The following is a 24,254-nucleotide window of genomic DNA, read 5'->3' as shown; positions in this document are numbered from 1 at the left end:
TCACATTTTGAGTGACCTCAGAACAAAATCTGGGTCAGAGTTAGGCTGTATATAATCAGAGATTACTTTGAGTTGTTTTTATTTTTCTCCACTTTGGGGGACTCTCCAAAGCTTGAAAATGATTTTTCTTTCCTTTCTAAATTGATCCTTTTTCCACTTGGCAAACGTTACGTTTTTCCTGTCTGCAGAAGCCAGCGTGGCTTTGCCTACTGGTCTTCTCTCTTGTTTCACTTTGCCTGCGTCACTGTCTGAGTTGTCCCTGTTCCAGCCCATCACAGGCACATGGGAGCTCCGGGCCTGGTGGGGCCTCTTCCTTTCAGGGTGAAGGCTAGCATGTTTTCCTAAGGATAACAATGTGACTACAGTGAAAACAAAAATGAACGTTGAAGGAAAAGGAATTCAGTTGTGAGAGGATGAGAAAAGGAAGCGTGATGAAAACAAAGCTGTTTCCAAAGAAAGGACTCATGTGTGGTCAGAGGCAGTGAACTTGGAGAGCCCCGGCCTTGTGGGAGAGGGTGGTGGGAGGCGCTGGGGGCCAAGTGAGAACAGAGGGGTGGGATAAAGAGAAAGGAAATCTTTGAAATGATTTTCAATTAAATATGTGATTCCTAGAGCCAGTCCCAGTTTCACAGCCTCTCAAGGGCCTACTTTAAAGTTTCAAATGAATCCGGATAGCTCTATTTTTATAGCATCTGAAAATCAATAAAGTGCCGTTTTTGGTTAGCATTTTAAAAATCTCCCTTTGGTCTGAGGGAAAAGGAAAAGAAGGAAACACAGAGAACACAAATAACTGAGTAGGGGATGGGAGTGCTTAGTTAGGAAGGCTGTGGCAAGTCAAGTGCGTGCGTTACAGATTTGGAGATGACTAGAACCAGAGCCGGTGTGGAAACAGCTTGGAGAACTTTTGGAAATGAACACAGACCATGAACTCCTTGAGGAAGAGTAAGGTGTGTTACTCATCTTGGCAATCCCAGCACCTAGTAAAGAGAAGTTGGGGAGGAGGGATGTAGGAAGGAAAGAGGCAGAGAAACTATTAAAACTTAGTGATGACTGCTTAGAGCTTACTTAAGTAGGATAGAAAAAATAAAATGGAAAAAAAAAAAGCATTGCAGAACTGCTCCTTGGTTAACTTCTGTACCCACTGAATTAATCCCTGGAATTCATCTAAGGATTTTTTGATAGTGTGCTTCTGAAGTGTTAAATGTTGCCTTTGTCAAAGAAAGCAAAAGGAAATGGCCAGTTTCTCATTCATCTTAAGCAGAATACTGTTACTTTAAAAACAGTAAGTTTACTGTTACTCTATTTTTTTTATTGAGGTGAAATTCACACAACATAAAATTAACCATTTTCAAGTGTACAAGTCAGTGGCACTGAGTACATTCACAGTGTTGTGCAGCCATCGCCTGTATTAGGTTCCAAAACATTTTCACAAACAGTTGCTTTACTTTATTGCCCGAGTGTCTTGGAACCACTTAAGGCTTTTTTCTTTATAAGCAAGAGACAGAGAGAGACACACACACACACATACATGTATACATACCTAGGCAATGTTTTGTAACAGCCTCTGGACACTAAATGCCATCCTCTTCATAGTCTGTCTTTTGGATTTCTCATTTCCCTCCCCACAAATCAGTGGGTAAAACTACCTTTTCAGGCTAGCATTTCCTCTTTGGCAGTTGCTCTTTGGCGATTTCTTTTTCTCCTGACCTCCTGGTATAATCCTTATTTTTTGTAGCATGAATACAGTGAGGCCACCTGGTCATGGATTTCTTTTCCTTTTTTTTTTTTTTTTTTTTAAGATTCATTTATTTGAGAGAGAGTGAGCGAGCATGGTTGTGGGGGTGGTCAGGGAGGGGCAGAGGGAGAGGGAGAGAGAGAATCTCAAGCAGACATCCTGCTGAGTGCAGAGCCTGACTCTGGGCTCCATCCCACAACCCTGAGATCATGGCCAGAGCCAGAATCAAGGGTTGAATGCTTAACTAACTGAGACACCCAGGTGCCCCTGGATTTCTTTTCTAGTGTTAGACATGTATGAAGTTAAATCAGCTGTAGGAAACTGATTACTTCTCTATATAGAGCATGAGATTTAAGATTCTGCTTACACCAGGACAGCATTTTATAGGAGATGTAAGCCACGTGTTTCTCGCTTTCCGTGGAGCCTTTCTCACAGGGTCAGAACAAACTCTGGTTTTCTCTAAGGCATGGTGGCAAATAATTATAAAAATAGTCTTCAAAAGGACCTTCTAATCAGGGTTGAGGAAACTATGATTATCCTAGGTTTACTGAGGGGAATGAGTAAACACCTTACAAATTTCAAACATTGTTGTGGCTTACAGAAAAAGATATTTTAGCGTTATTGTTTAGAGGGGTGGAAAAAGGGTTGGCTTCCAAACAGGTTAGAGAGCTTGCACTGATATCACACACGCTTAAAAATAGCAAGAAGTTCCCTGCTGATGAGACCTTCGAATTACAGAAAGAACATGTTGTGACTGATCATTCCTTTTAAGAAATGGGAATACCAGATTTATAAGTTTCATATGTTTATGATGTCAAGATTTCCATATTCTGTCATAAAGAATGAAGTCTGCAGCGGGATCAGCTGTAGAATTGTTTGCAGCAAATTCCGTTTGTTAGCGGAATACCATTTTGCGTTCTTGGTCTTCCTGATTTCACGTTTAAGCCATTTATACAAATCTTTGACAATGCAATTTTTAAAAAATGTTTATAGCTGACGGTGAAAACAGGTTTGCTTTTATGGACCAAATAATTTTGTTTCTGAGAAGACAGGTGTCACATGCTCAGGTTAATTGTGTCCACATCTTCAAAGCTCCAGATGCTCTTTTTCAAAAGATTTGCTTACACAATATGGGATTTTGTAGATAAGTCTTGTTAGTGGAGGCAGCGCCCAGAGCTCAGGGGACTGGATCTGGTGCTGTTTTACTATTCCTAAGCCAACTTCCCTGTTTCAGCTTTTCAAGAAGCCATGATTCACCTCTGTGAAGTCACATGGAAAGAAAAAAGTCCTCACTGCTCCCTGTCGAAGGAAGACGGAATTGGCGGAATTGGGGTGGGATGGGCACTGAGAGTCCGTGGAGGTGTGGCGTTCCCTCCCCTCTATGGGAACTGGGCAGGGCCTCTATGTGGCCAGCTGCCAATCTTCAGGTCACACAAGAAGAGTTCCCCATTTTTTTTTAAATAGGTTTCATCAAGAACTCCCCCTATTTGTGTTACATTTTTTCTTTAAATTTCCATATTATTGTTTTCTCTGGTCTGCATCCATTTGTCATACCTTAGTTGTGGTATGGGAGAAAAAAGCACTGTACTGGGAATCGGGAGGTTTGGTTTACTCTCAGCTTTGTGAATAATTAGGTGTGTGACTTGAAGCTAATCAGTTAGTCCTCTGAGCCTAGCTTCTCCTCCCTATCAGATGGGAATGATAAAAAGAACAGTAGAAGGAGCACAGATGTCAGGTCTGCTTGCTTTTAAACAGGCCCCTCTCTCTGCCAGGAAGGTGATTTCCCTACCATTCAAAACCACTAACTCCTGCTCGCCTCCTGCCAGAATGACTTAACGTTCCTTGCACCACTGGCACCTCAGAGGGTCATAGATGGAGTGGAAGCCCTTAAAATTAGGGTGGTGACTTAGCTCTTAGGGTTTGTCTGGGGTTCCTTGTGGTTCACTTAAGGAACACCTCTTAGCACATACATGCGTCCAAAAGCTCGGTTGCGCGCCTCCCTCCTGCCCTACCAAATAGCCTTCTCTTTTCTGTCTCTTTTCATACTTTGACCGTTCTGTCTTTCTTCCTTTCCCTCATTCACACTCCCGACCTCCCGTTGGGATCACGGTGAAGCCACAGTTCTCATCTTCCCCTTGATATCCTCTCCCACTTCGCTTTCTTTACGAAGACCCTGGGGTTTGGCCTCTTAACCTCTACTCTTGGGCAGCTGCTTTGATCAGCTTCTACTGCAGGAACTATTCTTTTCCCTCGGGTCTCTTGAGAAATAGAACTCAGTTTTAATTTTTGACAATTCTCTCCATTTTTTCTGTCCCTGGACCCAGCACACTCACCTTTGTTGTAAGGGCTTTCTTGCTGTTGGCTATAGGAAGCAGATAGGTGTTGACAAAAAATATAAGCATTATTGAGGGGGGCGGCGCCTGGCTGGCTCAGGCGGTAGAGCATATGACTCTCAGTCTCGGGTTCATGAGTTCAAGGCCCATGTTGGAGGTAGAGGTTACTTTAAAAAATTTTTTTTTTAATTTATAAGCATTATGGGAGTTAGATGTGTAAGAGTTTATGGATTATTGGTGGACTTCATTCAAATATAAATTGGATAAGTTCTTTCTGGTGCCTTTTCTTTGTCTATTTCAGTGAGCTCTTTTTTTTATTTCTAAGACAAGCACTCCTTAAGCCTCCTAACTTTTCTTTTTTAATCAGCTAATTCTGAAGCAGACTGATGTTCCTTGGGCCACATGTGGATACAAACATGTGTCGTCTTATTCATATAGTTAGTTGGTCAGTATTTGAACCACTTAGTTGATCAGTGTATTTCACAAAAAAACCACATTTCTGGCTCTTTTGGAAAAATTGGAGGGGAGGATATTAGCCAGAGCTGAGTAGTGACGTCCCCATCCAGGATACATGCTCTCTCTGGTCTTACCTCCGATTCACTGAGGTGGGTTCCATGAGGGGACCACGTTTGTGTCCAGCCTTCGCACTTTTTCCTGAGGACCTTAATGGGTGGTAGCAGTGGGAAGGGGGGCCTTGTCGGTCTCATACGCATCATGGAGGACTAGATGCGGTCCATGTAAGTGAAGACAGTAGGCTTATTGTGCACAGTAGCAGGGCAGACCTGCTATCCCTGAGCCCTTCCTGTTTCAAGTCCTAGAGCCGCCACTGCTGATGTGGCAGGATGGTTAATATTTACTAGATTACTTATTATTATCTCTGTGGATCTCTAGATACAAAGATGAATGTAGATCCTCATATTCTCCTTCCTCAGTCCAGTAAGTCATCCCCTGGTGGGGAATCCACTTGTACACTTTGAACCATAAACAGATAATACCTTAGCAATAATTTAATCTCACACACTTTGTTTTTAATTTTTAAATATTTTTTAGAGAGAGAGAGAATGGGGGCAGGAGGGTGGAGCAAGAGGGAGAGAGAGAACCCCAAGCAGGCTCCACACTCAGCAGGGAGCCTGATACGGGACTTGATCTTCTGACCCCGAGATCATGACCTGAGCCAAAATCAACAGTTGGACGCTCAACCAGCTGAGCCACCCAGGTGCCCCCCGCCACCCAGGTGCCCCCCCCACTTCTTTTTAAAACTTAGATAATAGGGGGCGCCTGGGTGGCACAGCGGTTAAGCGTCTGCCTTCGGCTCAGGGCGTGATCCCGGCGTTATGGGATCGAGCCCCACATCAGGCTCCTCCACTGTGAGCCTGCTTCTTCCTCTCCCACTCCCCCTGCTTGTGTTCCCTCTCTCGCTGGCTGTCTCTATCTCTGTCGAATAAATAAATAAAATCTTATTAAAAAAAAAAGAAAAAGAAAACTTAGATAATAGAGTCAAGAGGGGGGATGCATTATCCAGAGTCCTAGGACTAATAGCAAAGCATGAACAAAAAAACCAGTTCTGACTCCCAGCTCCAGGCTCAGCTCTGTGTCACACTACAAATGAAACAGATTTCTCTTCCCTCTAAGGGTAACCAAGTATATACTCTTAACCTAGAACAGAGGAAATGGGCTTGGGCAACACACATACTGGGGTTCAGAATCTAGGTCTGCCATTCTGATATTTGGGCAAACTTAAGTGAGCTGTTTAATCTCCATAAACTTGCTTTTCTTCATCCGTAGAACAGGGACCATAGTATCTACTTGATGGTCTATGTGAACAAAACTAAGGATGCCCACAAGGGGCCTCCGTGGTAGGTTCCTAGGTCTTCCTCTGTCCCCTTTGTCACTAGGTTAAGTATTCTCTTCCCAAAATTGAGAAGCTAACAAAGAGTTAATGTTTTTAAATTTAAGCCAAGGAATGTCTGCACAGTGCCCAGCTTGGATGATGTGGTATGCCTAACTGTTTTCATGTTGATTTTCATGCCACGGTGAGCCCCTTCAGGCATGAAAACAACCAAGGATTATTTGCTCCTCTGTTCTTTCTTTTTTGGCTCTCTTGTTGTATTTTCATCACAGTCTCCAGCCCTTCCAAAAGCAGCCTGTCAGGATTTACCAATGAATCTCAGCTTTCTCCTGCGGTCACTGTTCAAGGGCATCCCTCTGAATCTGCCCCCCTCAAGGAAGAGCTCATCGGCATGGGCCTGATTCTCAGTTACGTAACTCATTTCCTCATTTTCTAGAAGCTTCTTCTGAGCTTTGCTTTGCACTATCACTCCATCTAGATCTTTCCCTTCTGTGAACTCCTCTTCAGCTTCTAAGTTAACGTTTAATTTTTCTCTAGTCATCTTAGCTCCATTACTTTTCTCCTTCCCCAGATGAGATTATGAGCACTTTAAGGTCGAAAAACTAAGTCTTCTGGCTTTACCGTTATCCAGTACGGAGTTTAGCAATGTGTCAGGAGCTTAGCGAGGTTTCTGATTAGTAACTGCCTTGTAGGGAACTGGAACACACCATGACGGAAATTGGCAGCTCCTGATCCCAGCTCCCACCAGAACACTGCATTATCTTCCTCCTTGGTCAGCTAAGTATCTCCTCCTTAACTACCACCCTCTTGTCCCTCTTGATCCCACTGTAGGTGAATGGAGTTCAGGGACCCCTTGAACTGCTTCCTGGTTCATCTTTATTACTGGGACTCCCTCCTTCCCTACTAGCCAGGTGTGCCATGTCCTCCTCCTTGTCAGAGAGCACAGGAACTTGGACCTCCCCTCCTCTAAGAGTGCCATGGCAAGTTTAAAACTGTGCTCAGCTCCCTTCAGATTGAAAAGGATTAGGAAACATAACCAAGCCTTAGGAACTCAGGTCTTCCTTCACTGCCATTCTGCCAAAATGCCCACTTGATTCCTAAGGAAAATGTTATTCACTGAATCATTTTTTATTCTTTAAGAGAATCTGCAGCCATCAACGTCGAATTGCTTTCTGTTGCCATTTCCTTAGATGACAAGACCTAGATATCCAGGATTCTACTGATTATAATCTGAATGTCTATCCTTTGAAATCATTTATTTCTGAATTCGTTACTTATTTTATAAAGTTGTTATTATTTACAGATGGTTATAATTATTTGTAAATAAATTATTCACAAATTTGTTACTATGTTTCATTGAATAACTGCTGTGAGCTGGGCACCGTGGATGGTGGAGATGACTATGAAACATGGATGGCATTTATGTAAAGAGGAGTATAGAATCTAGGAGATGGGGGCACCTGGGTGGCTAAGTTGGTTAAACATCCAACTCTTGGATTCTGCTCAGATCATGATCTCATGGGTCGTGGGATTGAGCTCCGCTTTGGGCTCCCTACTCAGTGGGGTGTCTGCTTCCCACATCTCCCTCTCCCTCTGCCCTCTCCCTGCTCGCTTGCGCGTGCTCTCTCTCTCAAATAAACAAATAAATAAATCTTTAAAAAAAAAGAAAAAAGAATTTAGGAGACAGGCATGGCCCCAAGTCCAAGGCTACGAAGGAGGAATCATGTGGACTGGGAACTGAACTGATTTGCCTCAAGGTTCAAGCCAGAAACACCAGTGTGATTATTTAGAGGTGTTTTAAATCCCAGGCCATCTTTTGGAGGTGAGAGCAGGTTAATGAGCCGTTATTCCATTATTCCCAGCTGCACAGACTACATAGTGAAGACTATGGCATGAGGTTCAGGATGTCTGTCAGAATGATTTCAGAGGCAGGAGCAGCAAATGTGCTTCAAAAACCCAGAACAAATAGCCCTTTAGGTCAGTTTTTAAATCAATAGCGGATCGGGCACCACAAGTGGAAGCCTGTTTCGCAGCCAAACAGTGAACAATCCGCAAAGTCCAGGCTCCCACAGTCTCTGGGGAGTAATTAGAACTTGTTCAGTAATTAGCTAATTTGGATTTCTGAGAATGATTCTAAACACAAAATGATAAAAGTTGGGTAAAGTAAACTAACCATGGGTTCATAATTGAATCACATAATTCAGAGATTCATAAAGTTAAAAGTGCTGGAGGGTATTTTTGTTTTTTTGTTTTGTTTTGTTTTTTTAAGGAAAAGTTATTTAAAAGCAATGCTATTAAAATAAAAATAACTCCTGGCTAAAAATATATGGTAAAACATTTATCTCACTAGGGATCTGAAAAAAGTTAAGTATCCAAGTTGGAGTCTAGCCCTCATTAGAGCACTAAATTAGTTTTGGAACTCTGAAGTCATTATTTGATTTCTTTTGTCTGCATAGCCAGTTCAGATTTGGGGGATTGTTTGCTTTATTTGTTGGCAAAACACTGTAAACATCCAGGTTCTGGTTTCTGTGTTTTTATTATAAAGCACAGGAAAATTACTTTCATCAAAAGAAATGAAGGGTTAGAATAAATTGTAAGTAAACAAGAGTTGGGGTCAAGTTCAAATACGGCCTGCTATTTATCCTACACTGGAAAAGTGAGACAATTCTATAGTACACGTATAGCAACCCTAATACTTGTAATGAAAGGGAAAGATTCTTCTGGATTGTTTGCTTAAATTTGTTTTGTTGTTTAATCAACAGTGCAGACACAAGAAAGGGTTGAACAATATCTTACCAGATGATACTTTTCCTGTGATATCATTTTTTTTTTTTTAAAGATTTTATTTATTTATTAGACAGAGAGAGACAGCCAGCGAGAGAGGGAACACAAGCAGGGGGAGGGGGAGAGGAAGAAGCAGGCTCCTAGCGGAGGAGCCTGATGTGGGGCTCGATCCCGTAACGCCGGGATCACGCCCTGAGCCGAAGGCAGACGCTTAACCGCTGTGCCACCCAGGCGCCCCCCTGTGATATCATTTTTGATCTTTAAGTTTCCTTCCAGCTTTAGGAGTCTTTGATTCTTTTTCTTTCTTTTTTTTTTTTTTTAAGGTTTTATGTATTTATTTGACGGAGAGAAAGAGAGAGAGTGAGCACAAGCAAGGGGAGCGGGAGAGGGAGAAACAGGCTCCCCGCTAAGCAGAGATCCTGATGCGGGGCTCGATCCCAGAACCCTGGGATCATGATCTGAGCCAAAGGCAGACGCTTAACCAACTGAGCCACCCAGGTGTCCCAAGAGTCTTTGATTCTTGGTTCTAAAGTGATGTACTAGGAAATTCCATCAAAGCAGCGCAGCTTGGAACAGGCCTAGTTGGCCCTGGAACATAGATGTTCTCAGGAGGGGAACCCAGTATATGATGATACAGTATGTGACTAACTTATAGAATATTGCCTGACTAGAGATACCGCAGAACTTCCCCTAACACTGCCAACACACCCTCGGGGACCACCAAATCTGGCATTTGTATGTCTTAGTAACAAATATGGAGAACTAATTATTACTTAATGAGCAACAAAATCTTACTGAGCTCTCTCCTACACTAACATGGTAGCTTACTCTAATAAGAGAAAATGACTATAAAATAGTTCATAAAAGTTTAGTTCCAACTCCACTTCTGATTGAGTTTGATGGTATTTCCCTAAACTAGAGATTTGGGATTACTGTGACATTCACCAAAAGATCCAAATCATGTTTACATGAAAGTTCATATGATGAAACAATAATTAAAATAAGTTGGGTTAAATGTTTTCATTATTTTTACTTTTTATCACTTTTATTCTTTGAAAGTGAAGACTGAAACAATCAGATTTAGTTTTTGAATTTCAATGATAAGGAATGATAGAGAATCTTAATCCTGTTTTATATGGAAGTAATTGGGATCTGTAAGTTTCTAGGCTAATTTAGATGCCCGCACCATCCCTCATTCTTTTCTGAGTGGGTTTTCTGATCATAGTGTGGCCAGATCAGCACACAGTATTCTAAATATATGATCAAAACAATTCCTCTGACTTTATTCAGTTACTTTGTTTATTTAATGAAGAACTTTGTTTTTATTTCTGCTAGGCCCTGTTGGAATTTGAGTTCTATCTTCCAAATTTGTACAACTTTTCACTAAATATGGAATGATATTCTGATATTTTTTTTGCTTCCAGTCAGCAAGAACTTCCTTTTCTTTGTAGAACTTAGAATAGCAAAGAGAACTAACTCATCCTCGTTTTATTTTCCAAATCCATAATATACAAATGAGTGGCTAGTGGCTACCTTAGCTAATAGATAGCTAATAGAAATACCAGTATACTAGCTTGTTTCTTTCTCTCATGTTTTTAATAGACTTCATTTTTTAGAGCAGTTTTAGGTTTATAGCAAAATTCAGCAGGAAGCCCCAGAAATTTCCTTTGTACCCTCTGCCCCCGCACAGGCATAGCTTCTCTCATTATCAGTGTCCCCCACCAGAATGGTACGTTTGTTACAACTGATGAACCTACACTGATACATCATTATCACCCACAGTCCAGAGTTTACATTATCTTTCACTCGTGGTGTTGTACATTCTGTAGGTTTTGACAAATGTATAATGACACGTATCCAGCATTTTAATGTCATACAGGATAGTTTCACTGCCTTAAACATATGCTGTGCTCTGCTTATTTATACTTAGTCCGTATGTACCCATTTTTATGGGTTGTCTTATTTGCATTTCCCAAATGACATATGATGTGGAGCATCTTTTCATATGCTTATTTGCCATCTATCTGTCTTCTTTGATGAAGTGTCTGTTAAGATCTTTGGTCCATTTCTTCTTTAAAAAAAAATATTTATTTATGGGAAGGTGGACAGCACTAGCAGGAGGGGCAGAGAAAGAGGGAGAGAGAATCTCAAGCAGACTCTACTGAGCATGGAGCCTGAAGTGGGGCTTGATCCCAGGACCCCGAGATCATGACCTGAGCTGAAACCAAGAGTCAGATGCTTAACCAACTGCACCACTCAGGCACCACTGGTCCATTTCTTCATTGGTTTGTTCATTTTCGTATTGTTGAGTTTTAAAAGTTTTTTGTATATTTTTGGCCCCCAGTTTTTTACCAGATACGTTTTTTGTAAATATTTTTTCCCAGTCTCTGGCTTCTCTTTTCATTCTCTTGACAATGTCTTTTGAAGAACAGAAATTTTTTATTTTATTGAAGTCCTGCTTATCAGTTTTTTCTTTCATAGATCATACCTTTGTTGTTCTCTCTAAAAAGTCACCAACAAACCCAAGGTCACCTAGATTTTCTCCTATGTTATCTTCTAGGAATTTCATAGTTTTGCATTTTACATTTAGGTCTATAATACATTTTGAGTTAGTTATTATGAAGGGTGTAAGATCTGTATCAAGATTCTTTTTTTTTGTATGTGGATATCCAGTTGTTGAAAAGACTGTCTTTGCTCCATTGTGTTGCCTTTGCTCTTTTGTCAGATATCAGTTGACCCTATTTATGTGGCTATATTTCTGGCTCTCTGATCTGTTCTTTTAATCTATGTGTCTCTTCTTTCACCAATACCACACTGTCTTGATTACTATAGTTTTATAGTAAATCTTGAAGTTGGGTAGTGTTAGGCTTCCAGCTTTGTTCTTCTTCAAGATTGTGATGGCTATTCTGTATCTTTTGCTTCTATATTTAAACTTTAAAATTGATTTGTTGATATCCATAAAATAATTTTCTGGGATTTTGACTGGGATTTCTTTGAATCTGTAGATCAGATTGGGAAGAATTGACATCTTGACCATATCAAGTTTTCCTATCCATGAACATGGAATATCTCTCCATTTATTTAGTTCTCCTTTGACTTTGTTCATCAGAGTTTTGTAGTTTTCTTCATATAGACAGTTCTGTACATATTTTGTTAGATTTATACCTAAGAATTTCATTGTTTGGGTGCTGATATAAATGGTAATGTGTTTTTAATTTCAAATGTCAGTTCAATAGGAAAGTGATTGACTTTTGTATATTTACCTTATATTCTGTAACCTTGCTATGATCACTTATTCTAGGAATTTTTTTGGTCAGTTCTTTTCAGATATTATACATAGATGATCATGCCATCTGCAAAGACAGTTTTATTTCTTCTCTCTTAATCAGTACACCTTTTACTTCCTTATCTTATTACATTGGCTAGGACTTCTAGTACAGTGCTGAAATGGAGTAATGAAAGGGGACAACCTTGCCTTGTTCCTGATTTTAGTGGGAAGACTTCTAGTTTCTCACCATTAAGTATGCTAACTGTAGGTTTTCTGTAGATATTTTTTACCAAATTGAGGAAGTTCTTATCCCTACTTTACCAAGAGCTTTTATCACGAATGGGTGTTGGATTTTGTCAAATGCTTTTTCTCCATCTATTGATATGATCATGTGATATTTCTTCTTTAGCCTGTTAATATGATACATTACATCATTTGGTTTTCGAATGTTAGACAGCTTTGCATGCATGGGATATATCCCACTCAATTATGGTGTATTGTCATTTTTCAACGTTGTTAGATTTGATTTGCTAATATTTCATTGAGGACTTTTGCATCTATCTTCATGAGAGATATTGGTCTGTAGTTTTCTTTTCTTGTTATGTCTTTGGTTTTAGTATTAGGGTAATTCTGGTATCATAGAATGAGTTAGGAAGTAGTCCTTCTGGGGCGCCTGGGTGGCACAGCGGTTAAGCGTCTGCCTTCGGCTCCGGGCGTGATCCCGGCATTATGGGATCGAGCCCCACATCAAGCTCCTCTGCTATGAGCCTGCTTCTTCCTCTCCCACTCCCCCTGCTTGTGTTCCCTCTTTCGCTGGCTGTCTCTATCTCTGTCAAATAAATAAATAAAATCTTTAAAAAAAAAAAAAGGAAGTAGTCCTTCTACTTCTGTCCTCTGAAAGATTGCAGAGAATTGGTATAATTTCTTAAAAATATGGTATACTTCATGAATTTCCATGTCATCCTTGCACAGGGGCTATACTAATCTCTGTATCATTCCAGTTCTGGCATAGGTGCTGTTAAAGCGAGCACTTTCTCTTTTAAGGAAAAAAAACACATTTTCAACATTGAAAATGCTCTGAATTTCCCAGTACTACTTTCCACAATCTCTTTTGGCTTTTTTGGATACAACTTCACTGTGTGTATCAATGATAAAGATGGCTGGATTTCAACTTCATACTTTAGTGAATGGAAGATATGTACTACAACAGAGACCAAGACACTGCTTAGGAGCAGGAATGGGGATGATTGAGGACAAGTCTAGGCTGAGTCCTATGTTTCTGACTTGGGTAAATGAGTGAAACGAAGGTTTAGCTTTAGATACATGCTGAATTTCAGCTGCTTTTGGAAGTGGGGACATCCAGCATGCCAGTGGCCATGCTGTTAAAACTCAGAGAACAATCTGGATTAAAACATTAATTTGGCAACAGTTGAAGGGAATGGTTATCTAAGAAGATATAAATGTTGGAGCAGCCTTCCTATGTAAAGTCTGTTCCAGAAGATAGAGTTAAAAAGCATTGGGAGGTTGGATCTAGGAGGAAGAAATGTAAAGCCAGGATGGCAGTGAAGGTGCAAGAGAGAATTGGTTATTAGAGGCCCCAACTACAAAATTACTGTCTTTTTTCTTCTTCATGAACATTGAAGGCTCATTCGAAGTTAAGACTTACAACTTCAAGTTTATTATTACTATTTCTGATTATCTGGCTTAATAATTTCAGATGCCCATTAAAGTCCAGAAACTATGTTTATAGCTTTTTATTTTGGAATCATTTAAAATTTACACAAAAGTTGCAAAAATAGTAAAGATTCCTATATATCATTCATCCAGCTTCCACTAGTGTTAGCACCTTATGTAACCATAGTACAGTTATCACAACCAAGCTTTAACACCAATACACTACTATTAACTAAATTACAGTCTTTATTTGGATTTTACCACTTTTTTCACCATTGTCCTTTTTCTGTTCCAGATCCAACCCAGGATCCTACATTGCAGTTAGTTATCAGAGCTCCTTAGTCCTCTACTTTGTGACATTTCTTCAGTCTTTCCTTGTCTTTCATAACCTTTACTCTTTAGAAAGGTACTAATCAGTTTTGTGCACAAAAAAGGCTACAGTTGTATGATCACATTCTGGGATTCATTCTTACACTATTTAGGATTGAAAATTTTAGGTTTTCTAAAGACTATTTCATGTTTGTGAAGATCCTGATATTTACATACAGCTGCAATTATTGTGATGTCTTACTTTCACAGGAATCTGTAGTTATTTGGAAATTCCTGTTCCCTCCTTTACTACAAGGAAATGATGTATCTTCTGTCCTATTTACTACAGCAGTCTCTCTGTCTCCAGTAATGATACGTGAAGGATTAGGTGAGGAATAATTTATTGTCTATATAGTTCCTAAGTTAATACATTTTTACTTTATAGGTCATTTTGAAAGCCTTATACAGGTTCCTCAAAATGTCAGACATAGAATTACTATATGATCCACCCAATTTCACTCCTGGTATACCCAAAATAATTTAAAGCACGGACTCAAGCAGATACTTGTACACCAGTGTTCATAGCACAGTAGCCAAAAGCTGAAAACAACCCAAGTGTCTGTCAACAAGTAAATGGATAACAAAATGTGGTAGGTACATTAATAGACTATTATTCAGCCATAAAGGGGAATGAATTTCTAATATATACTACAATATCTATAAACCTTGAAAACGTTGTGCTAAATGACATAAGCCAGACAAAAGGAAAATATTGTATAATTACAGTTATAATTCCAATATAATTCAGTTATGTAGTTCTAATAGGCAAATTCATAGAGACAGAAAGTAGAATAGCGCCTACCTGGGGCTGGAGGAGGGAGAAAGGGGAGTTATTGTTTCATGAGTACAGAGGGTTTTTGGTGGTTTTTTTGTTTGTTTCTTTGTTTGTTTGTTTTGGTATGATAAAAAAAATTCTGGAAATGGTTAGTAGTGATGGTTGCACAACACGGTAAATGTACTTAATGCCACTGAATTGTACACTTAAAAATGGTTAAAAGAGTAAATTTTATGTTATATATATTTTACAACAATTTTTAAAAAGCCTTAAATAACCATAACTTTCCTGCCCCCCATTTGTTGGAGTATTTTAATCCAATATATATTTTTTCATATTTCACAGATTAGATTTTTTTCTGAGCAACCTTAAATATCATTAATATAGTAAAGCTGACATAAAATTGTATTTCATCTATCATTAGAAATTTGAAAAAGTTTTATCTCTGATTTATTTGAATGTGAGTAAGATAAATTCTGGTACTGGTGATTAATTAGATGAAGATCAATAATATTAGAAACATAAGCTTATTCTGACCAGAAGTTCAGTTTACTTATTGGCTTGGGTTTCATGATGAACATTCATATAAAGTTTAGCTTCTGAATGATCTACCTGCAGAATGTACCATCTCTGTTCATCAACCTCATGACATATGCCTCAGATTCGCCAGAAGTAAAGACTGCAGATATGTGCTTAACTGCAGGGACTAGGGACATGCAGATTAATGAGCTTCAGATTTGTCACACAGTTTGCTAGCTTGTTGAATGTCATGATTGGGAGCCCCATCAGAATAACATGGAAGAGGGGCGCCGGGGTGGCTCACTCGTTAAGCATCTGCCTTCGGCTCAGGGCATGATCCTGGCATTCTGGGATCGAGCCCCACATCAGGCTCCTCCGCTGGGAGCCTACTTCTTCCTCTCCCACTCCCCCTGCTTGTGTTCCCTCTCTCGCTGGCTGTCTCTCTCTCTGTCAAATAAATAAATAAAATCTTAAAAAAAAAAAAAAAAAGAATAACATGGAAGAGGGAAGAAGTAATTTTCAAAAGAAGGGAATGCTGGGCAAAACAAAGATAGATGTCTACCATATTAGGTCAGTTCATTAATTCATTAAACAAATATTTGTTGAGCATCTGTTACGTGCTGAGCACTGTTCTAAGGGTTTAGGATACATCAAATAACAGACAGATGTCCCTGCTCTCGTAGTTTACCTTCAAGGTGGTCTGGCCAGCTGCAAAATCATGTTGAAAGTTGAACAGCCAGTAGAAGTGACATAAAGTGCTTAGACCTTTGAAGCTAATCTGTCCTGTCTTTCTTGGTCAGTCACTTGAGGCCATTGCATTGATGGTGGATAGCAAGCTAGTATTTATGACCTAGTGATGTCTTTGTAGAGTTCTGCTGTGGCTTCCAAAGTTTCAGACCAGTGGACAGTGTCACTGTGGTTCAAGAGTCTCTAGCATCTAGAATGGGGAGATGAACTGGCACTGTTTCAGCCCCAGGACACAGCCTGTTGGCAAGAGCCAGTCAAGTTATTGCAGGGTTTCAGTCTTGGACCAAAATGGGATGAAAAATCTGGAGCCTAGGTGGAATTATCCATATGGTGGGGCTCAAGCTGAGGTTCACTGGGTACACAGGAATACAGGGGCTTTCCACACACACATCAGATCCATGCTTAAGGCAGAAATACTAACTCCAGCTTACGGGCCAGGCCCCTAGAAAGGGTGGTATACCTGCCATTCTTGGTTAGATTCACTTGGGCCATGGGCAGGGCCCAGTCTGTTAAGAGAAAAATGTCTTCAGACAAGAAATGACTGTAGGATGTCAGTAAGCACACACTATTAGCAAACAAAAATAATTGTTAGTGTCTATTAACCAGACCCACATTTTCCTTTAATCCTCACAACAAAAACAAACTAGGGGGAAAAAGGCACTGAGATCAGAACTGTAGTGCAAGTATTAAAACATATTTAACTTGCTTAAACAAACAAAAAATTTCAATATTGACAGTACAGTGATGATTAAGACAGATCGTCCCCTGCTCCCTTCTCCATCCTGATCTCACTGTGTGGAGTGATAACACTTTCTGTTTTGGGGATATTAGGAGATATAGTTATTGTTTCTGGAAATCACATTTAGTTCTAGGCACCACACTTGTAAAAGGTCACTGACAAATTGGAACATGTTCAGAGGAAAATAACCCAGATGGTGAGGGAATATGAAACCAAGCTACATGAGAAACAGTTGGAGGAAATAGGGAGATTTTAGCTTGAAGAAGAGAAGATTAAACCAGAGTATTACAGAGACCACAGTTTTTAGATTCTGGAAAAGACACTACATAGGCTAGGGATTTATCATTCTCTACCTACTGGAGCCTCCCAGAACAAGGGCCACTGTGGAGAAGATATAGGAAGAACATCAAAAAGAACTTGATAAAACCAAGGGCCATGCCCAAAGGAATGGACATCACTGGAGGCAGATCCCAAGCCCCACATCTCTGGAGTTATTCTAACAGAGGATGTCAGTCAGTGCCTGCTCACATTATACTTCCTCCGTGGGTCTTTCCGGATCCCACACAGCCAATAACATCTCTTTCCCTTGTTCTCCCTTTGTAGTTTTACCTCTCTGAGGTGCTTCCATGATTTGCCTTGTATTTTAGTTCCATTTATATATGTCTATCTTTCACTAGTGATTCTCAACCCTTCCAAAATAATGTATCCTTTATATTATGAATATTTTACAACATGCCCTTCCCTTTCCTGAACTGAAACTCATAGTTAATATAACCCTCCTCTGCATCACAGAATTCCAAAGATGCAATATAATGCCCTAGTTGTAATACAAAGGAGAAATACAAAGAAAGTAATTAGCAATCACATTACATGTTTTACAGTATCTCCAGGCCTGACCACACCAGGAGACACAGTCAAGTAGATAGATTAGAATGTGGAGCCACCATGACTAGGACAGCCATATAATGCAGACTGATGCAGGTGCATTGTATTGGTAACTCAAAAATGATGAGTGGCTTTGCTGCCTCTCATGTAATTATCTTTTTTCTTTTTTTTTTTTTTAATTTATAACTTTTATTTTAAAATATCTATAACGGGAACCTGGGTGGCTCAGTCGTTTAAGCATCTGACTTTAGCTCAGGTCATGATCTCAGGGTCCTGGGATTGAGCCCCGAGTCAGGCTCCCCACTCAGTGGGGACTCTGCTTCTCCCTCTCTCTCTCCCTCTGCCCCTCCCCCTGCTTGTGTTCTGTCTCTCTCTCAAATAAATAAAATCTTTAAATATATATATAAATAAAACATAAAACTGACCATTTTAACCATTTTTAAGTAGACAATTCTGTGTCATTAAGTGCATTCACATTGTTGTACAACTGTCACCACTCCCCATCTCCAGAACTTTTTTAACTCCCCCTATTCGTGATGTAATTTTCCTAAATAGTGAACAGCCAGCTCTTGGTTCAGGTCCAAACAAAACAGAGTGTAGTCTTTGCTCAATTCCCATGGTAGTTCTATTTGGGAACATTCAATGTATATATGAAACATGCAAAAAAATATTTTTTGTCTATGTGAAAGAGAATTAGGTTCTAAACTCAAGTAATTATAAATGGAATATCACCTATATGGATGTCCAGTGGGACACAGGATAGTGCTTTGCTATATTAAACAGTCCCAAATATTACAGAATGTCTATCCATGGCGCTTGTCCACTAAGCGAAATAGCATCCCCCCCGCCCCGTCACTGTCACAACCAGAATGATCCTGTTAGTTCCCCGATACATTGTCACCATTAAGAAACAGACTACACAGTGCATAAACTCCAGGAAGGCAAGCACCAGTTTTGTTCTCTTACAACCTCCTTAGTACCTGCTACAAAAGGCACTCAGTGTTTGTTGAAGTTGAGAATGCCGTGGAGAGGATACCCAGATATCCTTCAAGTGTCTCTAACTCAGCTTTTCTAAAACTGAACTAAGGTGTCATCTTCCTCTTCTCCACCCCCACTCCCAGTCTGTCTTAGCTCCATCATTGTCAGTCTTTACAACAACCCAAAACACCAGCAACTATGGACCCCCCTCCCTCACGGCACACATCCAGCCAGTCACCAGATCATTTTGCCTCTGCATTTCCTAACTGGCCTCTATCTCCCCTGCTCCAGCCTCCCTTTATGTCTTTACCCAGGCTATTGTAATAGCCTTGTTTCCCACCCTCCAGCTCTCCCCCCTTCAGATACACAGTGAACTCTGGGCGCTCCACACACATGCCAGCCTTCATGCTTTGGTAATATGGCTTCCTATGCCTAGAGCAGTGTTACCTTTTTCATCTAGAAAACTCCACCTTATGCATCAAGACCTGGCTTAAATGTCTCCTCCTGATACCTGAGACAGGATTACTCAGTCTGCGTCTCTGTTCATATCTTTGTCGTGGCATTTCTTGCATTAAACTTTATTTGTCCACATGCCCATGGTCTCTGCCAGACTGAGTTCCTTGAGTTAGTAAGTTCCTTAAGTTAATTGCTTAGGCTTTGGAGACAATGGCTAGAGTTTGAATGCCACATGATTCAGCAGTTAGTGGTCCTGAGCAAAACCCTTGATCTCTTGAAGCCCCAGTTTTCTTATCTGTAAAAGGGGGATAATGTAGTGCTTATAACGTATTTAAGATAAAGCTTGAAATGCTAATAACCATTATCATTGGCTTTGTATCTGTCCGGCACCCCCAAGTAAGCATAATAGAGAAGATGCTTACCAGCTGTTTTGAATGAAGAAAAGAAGAGCTATTGCTATTGTCAATTTCTAGATTTTATTATTTAGTCACAAAAGCGGATGTTCTCTTTGGCAGTTATAGCCAATTTTGTCAAGAATAAATTTAACCTTGGAAAATATTTTTTTTGAAAGTGATCTGTTTTCCTCTCTAACTTTTTTAGGTGCTTAAAAAAGTATTCATTCTGAAACGGTAATGTACAGACTCCTGGACTTGTCAACTATGTGCCTAGATACTCTTGTGTTTGGGATTTTGACTTCTGTCTTCCAAAATGTGAAGTGCAGGGAATGTCGGCTTCCTCTTATTAACCTGGGATGGCGAAGAAGAGGGAGCGCCACTGGTTTGGTGAGCTGAGCTCAGTAACTCACCTTCAGTTAAAAATATATAGTCTTATTCAGCTTGTGGCTCAATTGTTTCCTTGCTTTAAAAAGCCTTTCTTTTATATGTCTCAAGTGCTGCTTGCAATATAAAACTAAATCCTAAATTTTAAAAACTTCCATAGCTAATACTCTGCTAAATGTTTAAAGCCTGACATTTAATCTGCGTGAACTGAAGCTCTCTGATTTCACTGTTTGCAGCTAGTAAATGTCACTAAACATTGTTGCTTTCACTCACACTTAAGCCTTTCATCTGCAGTGGGGGCAGTGTGTCAGAGAATTCTTTGTGTGCCACTCTAGCAAGGGGAAAAAAAGACTGCCCAGCCTTTAAACAGAGTGAAAAAAACTGCTTGGAAGGCAAAGACGACCCTGTTTTTATATGGTGTTTGTGAACACACAATCCTGACTTCTACCAGATACTCTTAAAAAGCAACTATATTAGCTCAGTCTGAACAGGGTCCCCGCTGAGCTGATACACGGTTGCCAGCCAGACAGCTCCCCACTCTTTTGTGACTGGAGGGGGATGGGAGGGCAGGGGGAAAAGGGTAGGAGGTGTTGTCATTACTTTAATTTCCCTTTTGCCTGCAGGAGGAATCTTGTCATCTTCTGGCTCCCCAAACTATTTTCAACCTGGGTGTTTTATTTCTTAGTTCCTGAAGGTTACTGGCACACATATCAGCTCCCACTTTTCATCATCTTGACATGAAATGGAAAATCAGTTTGTGGCTATTTTCATAGCCAGTGATTTACTCCTGTTCTTTTATCTGTCTCCCCTTTATGTTCTTCGTTTGGACATATTTTTATTTCCCGTGTCTGCAGTCTTTTGTTCTGCTGGGATCTCTGTGGCCATTCTTCCTTCGCCTGCCTCCTCCCCAGCCCCCCAAATCCCTGTTGGGCCTTCATCTTCTCTCCGTCCCCAGTGCCTTGCCCTGCCCCTTTTCTGCGCTTGCAGCTTCCTGCTCCGCTGCCCGCCTTTCCCCTCCCGATCTGTTACATGCCCTGCCAGTGCCACCTTCACTTCTCCTCCGTATCTTCCAGGTCCCTCTTCTTTGTGTACCTACAGGGCTCAATCCGTAGCAGCCTGTGCTTATAGCCAGGAGCAAGCAGACATGCTGAACTCATCCCTAACCACTGTTGTACACAGATAGATTATCAGCTAAATTCTTAGGCATACATGAGTTTTTACGGTGGTTGATGCCAGTGCTTCCAGTTTTCTGGCAGCCGTACGGAAGCATGAATTGAAACCTGAAAATAGAACATTCTACAAGAAGCACTCAAGTGGAATTTTAGGAAACCATGGGCTTTTCTATCAGACATAGATTCAAGTTTCTATTCTTTTGCTTATTAGCTTTGTGGCCTTGGACAAATTCATTCATTATTTCACAAATATTTATTGAGTGCCTATTTTGTGCCTTGTGTTTAGCTTTTAGGGAGCCAGTTAATAGCCCTCTGTCTTCCCCTTTTATGTTCACAACCATTTGAGAAATATGACATAGGAAGGAAAATACTAGCTTTATCCAGTGATAAAAGCCAGATTGGGGGATGTGACTTTTATATGTGGCCACTATGGGTTTACTAAATCTTTTCCCCCGAATGAGACTGTGGGCTTGCCTCTCTTTTCTACTCAGCACACAAGCCAGGGTAAAGGATAGATATGGAAGATGGACAGGCCAGAAGAATGAGTAAAAAAGCCCATGGGCCTGCCAGGGCCAAGCATCCTGAGTCTGTTCTAAATTCACCACCCAGGCAAGCCACTCCTCCTCTGTGGGGGAAAGGTTGGGTGAGAAGACAGAAGAAGACACTTTGCTCTTCCCTCCAGGGAAACAGGAGGGGCGCGTTTTCCCCCTTAGCTGTGAGCATTACACTTCATCAGTGATTACCATAGTAAGCAAAATAAATCTTGCTGGTCTGTTTTTTCACCTATAAAATACAGATAATCATACCTATCTCTTATTGTGGCTGTGGAGACTAAAACGAAATAAGTTAGTATTTACAAAGAATATGAGGACCCGTTAACCGTCATTCTTTGGTCAGGACCAGCCTGAAGTAGAATTCGTCACTCAGGGTCTGATTTGTCTTTGTTGCCCCCTCTCTGTTCTCTTTCTGAGCCCTAATTTGGTCATTTTTTCCCCTCCTCATTCCTGTTTTAAAAAAGTAAATGGGAATACTGTTCCTCAAGCTTTTAATTTCCAGTAAGCACACTGGCCAAATCTTTTCTAATCCTGGCTTATGTGTTTAAAAAAACTCATTAATTTGGACAAAGAACGCATTTGGAACAATTAAGTCTACTTTAGAACTACAAAACCGGCTGTACCTGAAGGGTCACTAAAGGACAATGTGTGGCTACAAACAGGTATTATTACATGGGAAAAATGTGCCTTGATTCCTTCTGTTTATTGCTGTTATATTAACTTGAGCGATGCTCATCACTTTCTCTGTTACTGTAGAAAATAATCCAGGTGAGCCTTAAAACCACAGTGAGGAAGGAATACAACACAGATAGGGAGTTTTAGGAAAGAGCTTTCAGGGTGTTTGGACTTTATGTTGGGGGCAGCAGGAAGCCATTGACGATAAGTGCTAATGTGATCAGGTTTGTATTTGAGGAAAAAGTCTCGTGGCAGCACTGTGGAGAGTGGAGCAGAGGAGGGGCAAGCCTGGAAAAGCAGGTAGGGGGTCTGAGAGCCAGGTGAGAGGCTCACCCCAGGTAGTGGAGATCAAGGGCAGGGCCAGACTGAAGTGGCTTTAGAAATAGAATTGGCAGGGTTTGGGTGAGAAGGGGAACAGAGAAATATATCAGAAATATTTTAAAGTTAAAATAAAAAGGGAGCGCCTGGGTGGCTCAGTCTGTTAATGGTCTGCCTGTGGCTCAGGTCATGATCCCAGGGTCCTGCTCAGCCGGGAGTCTGCTTCTTCCTCTGCCCCTCCCCACTGCTCATGCTCACTTTTTCTTTTTCAAATAAATAAAATCTTAAAATATATATATATATTTTTATATATATAAATGTTACATATATATATAAAGTTAAAATAAAAAGATTTCAATTGGTAGTGCTGCCACAGGCCCTTCCCCAGCAGGATTAGAGAGTTAACATGGGAAGTCCAGCCTGGGAAGACGGTTGGAGCCAAAAGAGAGATGGAGTTGGCCAGTAAGAGGGGGTGGACCACTTCCCCAGGAGGGAGCTTCAGAGGAAACCCCCTGGCAGTCAAAGCTGCAGGGTATGGTATAACACAGGGATTTGCCATCCACTGACATCAGAGAGGAAGAAAAGGAAAAAGGAAGACAGAAAAAGAAGTAAGTCACTGTGTTAGGGACATTTTGGGGCCACATACTTTCTAGAATGTGCGGATGTTATAGACTCTCCTGCCTCATACACAATTATATATAACCAACTTTTTCAAAAAACAGGTCTAACAAAAGTACTTAATCAGATACTTAGCTAGATGTTATTTGTATTGTGAACTATATCTTTATTTTGTGGGTTTTTTAAATTGCTTCTTCTTTTGCCTTAAATTGCCTGGGTTAGAAAGAATTCAGACTCTGGAATAGGCTCTCTCCTTATAGTCTGTTTTTATCGGATGCTACAAGAACTTTTGGATTTTAAAACAAAGATCTAAAAACTGAGTAAGAAAAGATCAGTGAATACTCTTGAAAAGTGGAAGGGGAGGGAGAAGGGAACGATTTTCTAGCTTTAGAACAGTCCATGATGTTCTTCTCTCAGCCTTTTAAATCTGTATATTGTCTAAAGGTTTTTACTGATTGCACATAATAGCACTCCGTGCCCCTCATAGTAGAGCATTATTGGGCATATCAGTGGTGAACACAAACTTCTAAGTTTATAAGCAATTACATAAGGCAATGAAAAAGTATTTCCTCTGTTTAAAGACTAAAACTTTTCTGTTCATTTCAGAGTTTTTAAAGGCTCTCAGTATTGGAGTGGATAGTTTTTGACTAATGATATGTTATAAAAAATGTTTGTTTTTCTCTGTAGAAGCAATGTACAAAGCCATTGGTTTGGGGGGGGGGGGTTTTGAGGCATTTTGTGATGTTAACAACGACCCACCACCACTGGAGACCCATAGTGAATCAGCAGTCTCTGCCAGCTCCCCCTAAGACTTTTTTTGTGCACCCATTTTATGCAAAGTACATGAAAGGAGCTGAATGCAGTACCGCGTTTGTAGATTGTAGGCTCCCCGATGGTTCGCTTATCTTCCCAGCCTCCCCCCACCCCGTGCCAAGAAAAATGCCAGCCGTCATTATAATTCCTTATACATGTTAACTCACTTAATCCTTACAACAACCCTATGATTTAGTTACCTGACATTTTCTAG

At 40.4% G+C, this 24,254-nt stretch overlaps 1 protein-coding gene and 1 non-coding gene across 6 annotated transcripts in view; one reads left to right on the top strand and one right to left on the bottom strand.

The window, feature by feature from the left end:
• The window catches only part of ALG14 (ALG14 UDP-N-acetylglucosaminyltransferase subunit), a 112,810-nt gene that overhangs the window by 44,943 nt on the left and 43,613 nt on the right, over positions 1–24,254 (top strand). The window contains exons 4-5 of one of the 5 annotated variants that reach the window (XM_087866114.1): positions 14,223–14,340; positions 19,712–20,449. The exons of 3 other annotated variants lie outside the window; for them this stretch is intronic. In XM_087866114.1, coding sequence (XP_087722240.1) covers positions 14,223–14,340; positions 19,712–19,719 — 126 coding nt within the window. In that variant the 3' untranslated portion in view covers positions 19,720–20,449. Of the gene's footprint in view, positions 1–14,222; positions 20,450–24,254 lie in introns of those variants that run through there. One more of the 5 variants, XM_087866113.1, reaches the window with a different exon arrangement.
• LOC123795449 (U6 spliceosomal RNA) lies at positions 12,897–13,000 on the bottom strand. Its single transcript, XR_006780498.1, has one exon. It is a non-coding gene; the product is annotated as a U6 spliceosomal RNA (small nuclear RNA).

Source organism: Ursus americanus, chromosome 12 (assembly GCF_024610735.1).
Source record: "Ursus americanus isolate L20-20 chromosome 12, mUrsAme1.1.p, whole genome shotgun sequence".
NCBI classification, from domain to species: domain Eukaryota; kingdom Metazoa; phylum Chordata; class Mammalia; order Carnivora; family Ursidae; genus Ursus; species Ursus americanus.
The sequence above is the reverse complement of the archived record's forward strand: the minus strand, read 5'-3'. Positions and strand labels throughout refer to the sequence as shown.